General features: G+C 39.0%; 2 protein-coding genes across 2 annotated transcripts; one reads left to right on the forward strand and one right to left on the reverse strand.

Annotated features, from left to right (window-relative positions):
- The first annotated feature begins 5,329 nt into the window (after positions 1-5,329).
- Positions 5,330-7,389, forward strand: LOC140786878 (cytochrome P450 76M5-like). Its single transcript, XM_073135582.1, has 3 exons — positions 5,330-5,927; positions 6,015-6,437; positions 6,640-7,389. Exons 1-3 carry the CDS (start codon positions 5,358-5,360, stop codon positions 7,240-7,242), a joined length of 1,596 nt encoding a protein of 531 aa, XP_072991683.1. The 5' UTR covers positions 5,330-5,357; the 3' UTR covers positions 7,243-7,389.
- A 37-nt stretch (positions 7,390-7,426) lies between these two features.
- LOC140786879 (non-functional NADPH-dependent codeinone reductase 2-like) lies at positions 7,427-12,801 on the reverse strand. The gene is made up of 5 exons (XM_073135584.1): positions 12,273-12,801; positions 11,379-11,622; positions 11,123-11,290; positions 9,875-10,101; positions 7,427-7,540 (listed from the first exon to the last, which is right to left on the reverse strand). Exons 1-5 carry the CDS (start codon positions 12,599-12,601, stop codon positions 7,501-7,503), a joined length of 1,008 nt encoding a protein of 335 aa, XP_072991685.1. The 5' UTR covers positions 12,602-12,801; the 3' UTR covers positions 7,427-7,500.

Raw genomic sequence — 12,801 nt, forward strand, 5'->3', positions numbered from 1 at the left:
GACATATGACATCGATCAAGACTTCTAATTCCGCACACTATTTTCGTATCAATTAAGAGATTATATAGGGCCCACAGAATAACCAATCTAATCCAATCTTTATTATCTCCTTAAGCTGAGAATTTTCTATTTAGGTTGTATTTTAGAAGAAGAAGAAGAAGAAGAAGAAAATAAATAAATAATAAAGCAATTACACGTTGCTCCAACCAATGGGGAGAAGACACGTAGCATCCCAGCATTCCTTCATATGATTGCTCCCAATGGATCATGGAAATTAACAAGCATAGATAGCTATCACGATAGTAGAAATTAAATAAAGTTGTACAGTTGGAGATATGGATGTGTGAGGAGGTAGCTCCGGGGAGTTGATAATTAAGCTCTCAAGGCCATGCCTCGGCAAGCATGCATGCATGCATCCATCCATCCATCCATGCTCTCCTTTTCCTTTAGAAAAATGCCATGCATGCATGCCGACTAATAACTAAAAACAAAAGGAGTGGTCTAGGAAAAAGTTGATGGACATCATGATTTGATGCGTCTTCATCTGTCATGCATCATCCCCATCCGCCATCGTCATTATCATCCGCCTAACATATGCTTTGTACTCGCAAAACTAAAGAATGGCCGACATCCATTGACATGCACGTCTCTCTCTCTCTCTCTCTCTCTCTCTCTCTCTCTCTCCTCCCTCACCCATTAATTATTGTCATGCATACTGTAGTAGTATGTATTAATAGTTTGTACTATGATTCAAAGATTGCCCAAACTCCTTTCTTGTCAATCCATTACGGATATGACCATTCTCCGATCTCATTTTCTTTTCCAAAAGAGAAACAAAGAGATTAATATTCTACAACTTTTGACACCTTTTGTAGTATCTTATTCAAATTATTTTTTTTTTGTCATTGAGTTAGTTACAAAAGCTCCTATTAATTATTCCTCCAAATTAATTTAAGTATGGACTTCATCATGGGTTTGGTCATTAATAAAGCACAAGAGACGTGCATTCATGCATGTCTCTTTCTCTAAAGCACAGGAGCCATAGCTTTTTCTTTTGTTTTTTTTTAAAAAGTAATTACTACTAAAATTTTTCGCAATATCATAATTATCATTATTTATGACAAAAGTAAAATAATATTTTTTTTAGATCTATTTTTTATTTTAATCATGATTAGTTAAATCAACTAATGATATATTTGAAAGAACACAATAATTTCCATAGCAATTATAATATTTTAAAAAAAATTAGTGATAATTATGTAAAAGTCTGTTTTCTTGGGGGGCTGGAACCCATTATAACTATTATTTGCTGAAACCAAACATTAGGATTATTTGAAAGAACGAGAAGGATTAAGCTAATTAATCAAAGCTCCATAAAAAGTTCTTCCGAGGGGAGAGAGAGAGAGAGGGAGAGGGAGAGGGAGACAGCAGCAGAACAAGAAGCCATCGCATGCCCAAAATCGATGGTACCCGTTGAGCAGTTAGAATCATAGTCCTAATATAGTCCAACCATATAATATATAAGATGGATAGTACAAAGGGAGAAGGAAAACAAAGAAGAGATTAATTAGGACTTAGATAGGTGTGCATCTTTGCAGTGATCATCTGGGTATCAGGGGAAAAAAGAAAGTAAGCATGCATGGGCCCTTATCTTTTAGAAATTAGATTCTCCTTTTGTCTTTGTTTTGATCACAAAGTACACGTCTAGGGTTGAGCAATTGTATTGCTTTGCTAGAAATGTCATTCTGTGCAGGATTTTGACCTATTAGGAATAAAAGGATACTTGAGGCGACATTAGAAAAGCAATAATTTACTGCTCCATGCATCAGAAGATCTTGGGAAGATAGTTTTGGAGAACATAAAACATTTTTCCTTTAGTGTTATATGTGTGTGTATATATATATATATATATTATGAGATTGAATAATGCTTAGATACTTATAAATTTAGTTCAAATATTGTGGATAACTGGAATTCTCGACTTAGATATCATTGAATTGGCAGTGATATTAAGCGAATCAATATGTATTTTTGGGGCATGATTATTACAAACGAAGTGGAGGTTTTTCTTTAATGAAATGCTGATAGACTAGAATGATTCGGTAACTTTCAAAGAGTACAACATTATAGTGGTAGCCCGATACATAGAAAGGAGGAGAAGGCTTAAGCGACAACTATTTTACACAAGCCTTATATTTGGCTCGTAATAAGCAGCACTATAGATAAAAATAGGGTATCAAGGCCGAGGACACACAAAGAGATAAAAAATGGAGCATAGTCAAAAAAAAATTACAAGAGCAAAGAGCCTCGAGTCAACCTTTTAGTTTTGTCTAGTCAGCAGCCCAAGCAACAGTCTTATGAATCGTTGAATAATGGAGGAGCAAGAGCTCGCTAGCTAAAATTGAAAGAATAGTAACAAACATCTCCCTGCAAAAAAGGCCAAAGTAATAAAAAAAGATTAAACTTTTTCCCAAAAAGAAAGGTGTATGTGATAGACTAAGATATTGACATCATACTGTAACCATGCAATGAAAGGAAAGGGAGAGGCAGCACGACAATCACAGCTAAAAGGCGACAAACATCAGGATAAGGAAGGGATAGTAGATAAGCACCAGTGAGAAGGGAACGATTGCAGCAAATATGGAATGGTTGTGATTGAGCAATGAGTGAGGAGCGATGGAGTAACCAAACGATTATAGTGGAGCACGTCACAGTAGAGCGAAGCGGGGGCGGTTGAGCGTGGGGAAGTGCAATGCAGTTGAGGTGCTTGACACGGTTTCGGCCAGACGAGGGAGGAGAAGGAGAGGACCAAAGAACACTGGTTGGGAAGGAAGAAATGCTGAGGGGGGAGAGAAATGAGAGGAGAAATTTACTTGCCAACAAATAGGGGCCACCAAATATATGGCCCATTAGCAATGACAGGTCCATTGGCATCGGCAATGAGGGCTTCAGGCCTTAAGTGCCAAACCCATTGCCAATAAAATAATGAAGTATAGAGCTATCATCGCTACGTCCGAGGCATTTGGGAAAAAAGCTCCTGCATAGTTTCTATATAAATTATGTGCAGTTTATTATAGAAAACTATGCATTTAGTATCACTTATTTTATTTTATTTTCTATTAACTATTTATTAACATGGTAATAAATCAATAAAAAGAGGAATCAAGAAGTTTGCTTAGTCTAACATAGGCTGTAAATCATTTCAGGTTACTTGGCATAAATTGTTGCCACAGCATCAGGTATCTATATTACTTTATAAGATTTCAGGTTAATTATAGACCATCCGAGATTTAATTCAAGCTTGATTCAAGTCTAAGTTTTAAATTCTGGCTTAAATTAGGCTTATCAAGCCACGCAAATTAGACACGAAATAAGCTCGAATTGATTCTAACTTGATATTTTAGGCTAGGCTCAAAACTTTTAATCCAAGCTTAAAAAGAGCTGGGATCTATTAGCCCAGCTCAATTACTGTCCCTAATTACATTGGGACCAGTGCGATAACAAGGAAGGTTTCAGTATGGGTCAATATGTATGGCCTGGTCCGGCTTCCGTTAGATGTATCAACTTATCTAATAACTCAATTGCATCCGAAAGATAACATCAAAAATGTAGCATTTGAGTAAGCATGATCGAGGCCGTCGAATGCGCACAATTAATATTGCAAGAAGACATATTCAAGATCAGCATGCACCCAACCGAAATCTGCGACAGTATGAGATAAGGTGGTGAGACACATTATATCTATATAGGGCCTAAGTTGGAGTTTGGTCGCGATCTAACTATCTTGTATGTGTTGGATAGACGTGATCATTGGACAGGCCGAACTTTTTGAGCCAGATATACCAGACACCTCTATACCAGAAGAAATTAAAATAGATTGCTAAAGACCTAATCTAGATATACCAGACACCTCTATTATATTTGCTTAAAAGATGATATTTTATCTTGTATTATGATATAGGGTAGTTTTTGAACTATTTAAATAATTCATGCAACGGTAAAATAGCTCTTTTTTTATACATATGTTCAGTTTTGATTATGGTTAGTTAAATTAACTAAGTAATAATATTTTTAAAAGAGTAAAAGATTTGGGAGGTAATTATAATATTTTGAAAAATACACTCGCAATTATGATATTTGGTAATTAATCAATTAAATCTAGTGGGCCAAGAGAGAAAATTTCTAGAAATCAATGGGTAGGCAATTACCCTCCTCCCTCTCGCTCCACCATTGATCACAGTTATAAGGTTCATGAGATGGAGTATGATTCTAGATGTCTGAAACAATACAGGAGAAATTATAAGAAAAAAAAAATTGGGTGCCTATGTGACCGGCACATGTGCTGAACTCTAGGGTACGTGCACACACGTGTGCTCCTTTTCTCTTTTCCTCCCTTTTGCTTTCTTCTTCTCTCTCTTTTGTCTCTTTCTTCTTTTCTCTCCCACGATTGTTATTTGCCCTTTTTCTCTTCTCGCCTCCATCGGGTGTCGTCGGATTTCGCTAACCCCATGAACCACGTCGTGTGCGAGTCCTCTATTTCCATCTTTAATTAATTCTATTATAGTAGCATATAGAATCTCCTCTCTCTCCCATATTTTGTTGATGCCTTCCTCAAAGGGATTGGCCAGCCGATGACCTTGAGTTGAAGTCATGTTGGTCCAGGGAGCTTCACCTCTCGAAGCTTTGCTAATTGCCACCCTTCATGGGCTTTCCCCGCTCTTAGGAGAGGCTACACCTTGAGGCCTCTCCCCACTTAACTTTCAAACTATTTTTCGGCTACCTTGATGCCGACCTTGCTCCACATTCACTCAATAAGCTTCTCCTACCATCAAATAAAAATTACATTAAATATTAATTTCTATTTTTTGTGTAATATAATTTTGATATTTTTAGTTAATGATATGTAATGCTTAGATGTTTATTTTGTATAATATAATTTTGATACATTTAATTAAAAAATTAGTAATTTAAAATTACTTCTAAAATTATTGGATATTAGTCTTATTTTAAAATTACTTCTAAAATGATTTTCCAACTATATATTTTTTATTAAAAAATAATTATACTAAGAGGACGTATATATTATATTATTATTTTTAATAAATATGTACATTGGAGTGCCTTATGGCTCCACGTCGGTTGGAGAATCATTACTTTTCGCTATATTAAATTGCAACGTGTAATTAAAAATCTAGCCATTGGGACACGTGGACAACATATCTAACCATTCGATATTAAATGCTTTAAGTTCAATGTACAAAAATAATAGGTTAAAATCGGACCGAAATACGGTGATAGCGTTGAGGATCTGAGGCGTGAAGCCGTGGTACAATCCCATTCAGGCATTTTTGTCTTACATGCGGACAGACAATCAACATGTGTTAGATATTTTCCATTGTCAATCCAGCTCACCTCATCTCCTCAAATTAGTCACGCATCTCGTCGAACATCGATCGTCAATTATCCCCAAAATGGAGTTTCCTGCCCTCCTCCTCTGCATCCCACTCGTCATCTCCCTCCTCTATCTCCTCCTCTCGCTACTAAAGAGAAGACCCAGCACTCCCCCACCGGGCCCGACGGCTCTTCCCATCCTTGGGAACCTCTTCGACTTGGACTCCTCCCTACTCCACCGCTCTCTCGCCCGTCTCGCCAAAACCCACGGCCCAGTTCTTACCCTCAAGCTTGGTCTCACCACCACAATCGTCATCTCCTCCCTCAATTCCGCTCGCGAAGCCCTACAAAAGAAAGATCAAGCCATCTCAGCTCGTTGGGTCCCCGACGTAGCCCGCGTCATTAGCCACTGCGAGAGATCTATCATATGGCTCCCCACCTCCAACCCTTCATGGAAACAACTACGAAGCATTAGCGCGACGTACCTCTTTTCCCAACGTAGCCTCGAAGTCAGCCGACATCTTCGCCACCAAAAGGTTTGTTGTTAACGGGTTGTGCGCAATCTACTATATATATATATATATATATATATATACTCCTTAATTTTCCCTTTCCTGCCAAAGGTTCGCGAGCTCGTCGACTACGTCCGCCTGCGCACTGGGCGCACGATAGACGTCGGCCACGTGGTGTACGGGACGATGATTAATCTCTTATCGAACGCTCTGTTTTCCGTCGACGTTGTTGATCTAAATAACGAGTCGTCTCAGGGATTTAGAAGGTTGATCTCGGGCCTCGTTGAGGTGTCTGGGACTCCAAATATCTCCGATATTTTCCCCTTCCTGAGTGCTTTGGATTTGCAAGGGATGCGGCGTCGTTGCGGTGCGATGTTGAAGAAGTTTTATAAAGCTATTGATGATATAATAGAGGAAAGGATGAGGAGCTCAAAGTGTGGGGAGGAAAAGTTTCGTGGCGATTTCTTGGACTCTCTCCTTCAATGCCATGCTAAATCCGAACTCAGTCGGCAGGAGATGGTCTCTCTCCTTGCGGTACTATTCTGTTACACAAACACAAGCTTTACATACATTTTGTTCTTAACATTATTGATAAATTGCAAATATATGTATAGCTTTATTATATATAAGTTATAATTAAAATAGTCAGATAAGCATAATCGTTAAGATGGCATATATTTGAGTCCACGACGGACCGAGCTGCACGGAATCGGACTCATTCCCAACCATTGTCCAGGACTTATTTGCTGCGGGGACCGACACGAGCTCCATCACAATCGAGTGGGCCATGGCCGAGCTGCTCCGCCACCCGAATGTCCTATCAAGAGCCCGATCCGAGATGCAGGAACTTGTCGGATCCAAACAACTAACCGAATCCGACATCCCCAGGCTCCCCTACCTCCAAGCCGTGGTGAAGGAGGTCATGAGGCTCCACCCAGCCGGGCCGCTCCTCCTGCCCCACATGGTGGCCGAGTCCGACGTGGAGCTCTGTGGCTACCGCCTGCCACGTGGCGCGAGGGTGCTGGTCAACGCGTGGGCCGTAATGCGGGACCCGGAGGTGTGGCCGGACCCGGAGGCGTTCAAGCCGGAGCGGTTCTTAGATCCGGATTCGGATCTCCAAGGTCGGGATTTTGGGTTTCTTCCATTCGGATCCGGGCGTAGGTCGTGCCCGGGAGCGCCGATGGCGACGAGGATGGTGCCGTTGGTGTTGGGTTCGCTGCTGCACGAATTTGATTGGATGCTGCCAGATGGGGTGGGGCCCGGGGACGTGGACCTAAGTGAAAAGTTTGGTGCTACGCTTTCCATGGCTGTTGGTCTCAAGGTCGTGCCAGTTTTATGAGGTGGATTAGACTTTGAAATTTGTTTCGGTTCTTTAATTATTGGAACAGACTACTATGTCATATGCTCTTCAAGTAATAGTGTTCATGAGCATGGTTAAAGTTTCAATAATAAAATGCATACAGTGGTGGTCGAATGGCAAACACAAGGATAATGACTCAAAAAAAAAGGACTTATTTAGCCAACTCGTAGGTACCTTTCATTAACGGTGAAGCTGGACGAACTTCTCCCGTCTCAATGGAGCTGAAGATCCAAACAGCTAGACTTGCAGAGCTTGTAACACTCGCCCACTACTACACCTGAGACAGGCATGACAAGATGGAAGACTCTTTACTTCAAACACACACACACACACAAAAAATATCTATATGGACTCAAGATATTCATTTAAGAGACGTTTTATCATAAGAATTCATATATATGAAGATATTGACTTAAAATTTGGTAATATATATATATATATATGGTCTCACCCAATTTAGAAATTACCAAAACACAACTTGAAAAAGTATTGATAAGCCATGTCTCAACAAGTTGGTTGCTTTGTAAGTGGCTTGAACAAGAGTATCCAAATAGATGTACAAGCTTGCAATCAGCAACACTTTTAGCTACAATTGGCTTATTAAGATTGTATGCGTCAACGTCAACGGTTCAAAGCACAAAACAGTAACCAAAGTGGTGATGAAGAAGCTCAATCAATTATTGAATACTAACAGGTATATTCTACCGACATACTCCAATATTGGTGTATTGGCAAGGTTTATCGCCCGACAGATGTAACTTAGGAAACTTATAAAAGATTTGCAACTAAAATTTCTTAATGTTACCCTTGAGGATAAGGGTGTTCATGAGGTGTGAGGAATGTTATTATAGTGGATAGTTACACTACATCCTTTTAGTGTAGTGCATTCTCTTATGTTTGCACATGTAGTAGTGGGTTAATGGATAGTTAATTAGTTTGAAGTGTTGGTATTCTTTGGAAACGTGGGGTTGTAGTTGTAACTAATGAATCCTTGTATATATGTTAAAAACATGTATAGAGCCAGGCTTATGTCAGTAATCTAGGAGGATTATGGTTTCCTTCAAAGCAAACTGAAGCTCTACCAATTACTCTTAATTCTAGGGCTTGTTAAAATAAACGAGTAGTTGAAGTTTGGCTCGAAAGGCTCAGGATAAATCCGCACGAATTGATTTGAGTTGAGCTGAGCCATTAATTTAGGTTTGAAATTAATTTCAAGCTGAGCTTAAGCGGAAGTTAGCTCGCTCAAACTTGACTCAATAAACTTAAATTAATTTTATATATTAATAATTTATTTATTAAATATAATTTATAACCATTTAGATCTAAGATCCAATGATCTATTCTCTCCCAAAAATAAAAACAACTCCAATAGCCCTCAACCAATCCAAGCCAACCTAAATCACGTATCCCCTCTCTAAATCCCAAATTCCCTCCTCCATGACCACGTTGGCTTCCTCCTCTATGACTCCATCGAACTCCTCCAAGACTCCACCATATTAGGTAAGGTGTGTTGCAAGCATGGGGACACTTACAAGTTTCGCTTGAGGTGGGAGAGCAATATGGTGGAGAACCAGCTCAACGCCAGATGTTGTGTGGCTCTCCGAGTTGGTTTAGTGATAGGTCTCGTTGTGCTAAATTTTCGTGAATGCTAAAGTTTTCTAGATGTATGTAAAGAAGATTGTGGCTATGGCAGTTGGTTAGATCCATTTTGTGCAGGCCTCTTTTAAAGCTTGTCTATGCTCAAGCTCAGTTGTGGCTTGAATCCAGCTGAGCTGGGTCTATACGAAACCCCCGGCTCACTCAGACTTAGCTTATTTACACCCTTCCTTGATTCTATTCTACTCACAATAAAAAAAATTAAAAAAGAAACCCTAACAACTAAATCTCTCATACTGAGTCAGATTGTCACTCGATCCATCTCGTTAGTCTGTAACACCTATGTATTGAAAAATGCTAACTTCTTTGTCTAGCCTACAATTTGCGGACGAGCTCTTAATCTATCAAAAAACAAAGACAAATACAAGAAGTTGGACAGAAATAGTCTCCAGTGACTCAAAAACACACTAATGATAACAATAGTTAATATAAATGAGTTAAACATAATGCCTAATGACCATAATAGCTCTGTATAAGTTTACATATTCTACTCTTTTTTCTGGGACTATATTTGGCAATATAAAAAGATATTTTAACTTTTTTATTTTAAAAATAACATAACATTCTCTATTTCATCAATAGCTGGTAGATGTTTATAAGACAATAGAAGTAAAACACACTGATTAAATGAAAAAAAAATACATATTTCTTAGAATGTTAATGATACTAAAAGCAAACACATCAGGTAATTTTTTAGATACAAATTTCCTCTTTTGATCTTCTTCATTTATCATTATTTCTGTATCCATCATTCGCTGGATCACAAGTTCACAATTAATGCATCATACCAACAGATAAGGTGAAAAATAATACGAAAAAAATTATAAATGATATAAAAAGAGTACCTGTTTAGTTCCAAAAGATAAGGCGAAAATGATACCATAAATATTATAAATGAATGAAGTTATTCACCATATGCTTGCCTATGTTTGTCTGATAAGCCTGGCTTACTTACATCTCAACATTATCGATGTCCGAGAGATCAACTGATTTGAGGGAACCTTGTGGGGAGAGTATCTGCAATACAGAAATTCTCTTATGCTGTGGAATGCGACTAATTTTGAGATGTTCCTCGTTGCTCAATTCCCAATCAAAGATTTCAAGGTTCTCCTTGAGCCTCTCCCCCTTGAAGCTCTTAACTACCATGCTGACACCTTGCTCATAAATCCATCTCAGTGATACCTGAAGGAGGGAGAGATAATACGGCAGCAAATCTTTAATAACTTTAGGATGTCATTTTATTAAATTCAAGTATATATTATTTATCAAGGAAAAAATATCTGTATGTATTCACTTTATGTAATGCATATCTAGAACAAAGTGACCAATAATTTACTACAACAAAGTAGATTTTGTATCTTCTTAATTAGTAAATCAACAAAGCATTTATGTATCATTTACTTTTATAACATTGAAACTCAGGATTTTATATTTCTTCAATGATGAGGAGAAATTGTGTCACTGTATACGTACATTCTAATGATTTCTATTTTGTTGCTGACATCCATTTTCAGCATTAGCTTTATAACTAGGATTTGTAAATTGTTTGGTTTGAACCTTACTAGAGATTTGAGTCATATATTAATAATAAGATGATGAAAGCTATCCATCACATTTTTATATCTATTGGAAGATCTACTATGCCTCATGATTCCAACAATTCGGTCATCTGACTAACTTTCCTTTCCCCTGTGTTCCCATTATTCCAGAAGAATGCTATCTTCCCCCCTATTCCATATTAGCAAAGACTAGATGAATTTCCAAGCGACTTATCAAAAGTTTGAGTGTTGTCAATTGTGAGATCCTGCTCCATGCTAATCAGGCATTTTATATGTATAGCAAAGAATAACTAACTAGAAATATATCTGACGAGTGACGACAGTTAGCATCACAAGTACCAAAAGATCTAGTTAAATCAATCAGTTTAATGGGCATGATCCTTTATTATCGCAGGGAAGCAAGTGAAGACTGAGGTAAAGAAACTTTTAAAAGTGTTGGAGAGCATAGTTTTCTAACTTCAACAATGACACCATTGTTTGTAAATACTGATGACCTGCAAAACTTACTGAATTAACATACAGCATCTACTTCTACATACTAAGTAGTTGTATTCAATCCCAATAACTAGAAGAGAGAAAAGGAAAAAGAAGCTTTCCTTAAGATTCAGACGGGAAGTTGTAAACTAAGAGCATTTAACCACTACCTGAGCAACAGTCTTTCCTCTAGCCTTAGCTATCTCTTTGAGCACCTCACAGTCCATCACTGCCATATTTCCTTGGCCTCCCAAGGGAGAGTAAGCAGTCACAACTATACCCTTCTCTGCACAAAATTCCCGCAACTTCTGCTGCTGCCAAATTGGATTCATCTCCACCTACAACGCAAATCGAGGCTTGCTCAATATTTCTTACCTGAGAAGTTTAACACTTTCTTGCTTCTAATAAACAAAGCAATCAATGGACCTGGTTCACCGCTGGGGGTATCTTAGCATTTACGAGCAGCTCTTCTATCTTCTTTCTTGTGAAATTGCTAACACCTATCGCCTTTGCCAGACCGAGCCTTTGACACTCTTCCATGGCTTCCCAAACGGCCTTCAAGTCCATAGGGACAATGGCCTCTCTGTTTATAGGTAAAAGAGATGTCCCAGGCTTTACACTCACGGGCCAGTGGATCAGATAGAGATCAAGGTGATCCATTTGAAGGTTCCTGCAACCGGGGACCAACATATAAGTACAATTTATTCAGATATTAGAGAATCCTAATGTGAAGATTAAATCGAAATATATTCTTAATGGATGAATATGGACATAGGACATAGTTTGGCCCCAATAATCAATATCTTGTAAAGTATTGCATATTGAAAATTTTCATCGTTTCAGAGTAAAACACTCGATAGCAGAGTCATGATCAAATCAAGAGGTGCACAGACACCTTCCTTTCAGGGACATTGACCCCTTAAACCTTCCGTTCGTTGTTATATGTTAAGAAATTGGCACGTGATGGTCACCATAATTATTTTTAGGCGCTTTAGGACTATTTTACTTTTATTTTAAAGGAAAAAAGAAAGAAGTTGACGTTTTCTTAACACTATTAGGGGTGAAAGATTTAGATAGTTAAAATAGTGAAATTGTTAGAAGAAAAAAAAAAACAGAGAGATTATGTAAATATTAGCAATAGTTGAGGGTCTAGCCGCAATTAATCATCAATTTAATGCTTAGATTCTTACTATTTGTTAGCAAAAGAAGTTCTTTTAAGTATCAAAGAACTTGTTCAATAAAGTTCATAATCTTCAAAATTTCCTCGACGAAGAAATTAATCATTTCTGAAGCAGCCCAAATAGACCCGAAAGCCCTAACCTTAAGCTCTTCTTGATCGCAGGGAGAACCAACTCCGGGTGGCAATCGTGGCACCAAACCTTGGAGGTGACGAAGACCTCCTCCCTCGACCTTATGAGCCCGAGCCGGACGGCCTCGATGACGGCGTCGCCGAGGGGCTTCTCGGAGCGGTACAAGGAGGCGGTGTCGAAGTGGCGGTAGCCGAGCTCGACGGCGGCGAGGATGGCGGACTTGGTGTTCTCCGGCGCGAAGGGGTACGCGGCGGTGCCCATACCCACGAGCGGCATGGCCCGGCCATCTCCGGAGCTCAGGGCCACCTCCGGTATGTGTATGGCCGTCGCGGATGCCATAGTGTCTTCTCTACGGCGGTGTTCGTGTGCTACGAAGCGGTCGGCCGGAGGACGGTGGTTAAAGATACAGTGGAGGGGAAGGAAAATTACGTTTCTAACTTGGAAGGTTCGGATTGCCGGTCAAAAGAAGCGGCAGGGCAGGTGGTGGATTAGGAAACATGGGAAGTATCGGCTACGAGACTCAGGAGGTTCAGGCAGAC

Source organism: Typha latifolia, chromosome 4, assembly GCF_019914945.1.
Source record: "Typha latifolia isolate L0001 chromosome 4, TyphaL0001v2, whole genome shotgun sequence".
Lineage (NCBI taxonomy): Eukaryota > Viridiplantae > Streptophyta > Magnoliopsida > Poales > Typhaceae > Typha > Typha latifolia.

Excerpts from the sequence above, each read along its gene's own strand:
- LOC140786878 (XM_073135582.1), top strand. The coding sequence starts at position 5,358 with ATGCGGACAGACAATCAACATGTGTTAGATATTTTCCATTGTCAATCC. Across the intron at positions 5,928-6,014 it reads GACATCTTCGCCACCAAAAG|GTTCGCGAGCTCGTCGACTA; the intron begins GTTTGTTGTTAA and ends TTCCTGCCAAAG. Across the intron at positions 6,438-6,639 it reads AGATGGTCTCTCTCCTTGCG|GACTTATTTGCTGCGGGGAC; the intron begins GTACTATTCTGT and ends ACCATTGTCCAG.
- LOC140786879 (XM_073135584.1), bottom strand. The coding sequence starts at position 12,601 with ATGGCATCCGCGACGGCCATACACATACCGGAGGTGGCCCTGAGCTCC. Across the intron at positions 11,623-12,272 it reads GCGATCAAGAAGAGCTTAAG|GAACCTTCAAATGGATCACC; the intron begins GTTAGGGCTTTC and ends CCCCGGTTGCAG. Across the intron at positions 7,541-9,874 it reads GACATCGATAATGTTGAGAT|GTGTAGTAGTGGGCGAGTGT; the intron begins GTAAGTAAGCCA and ends TGCCTGTCTCAG.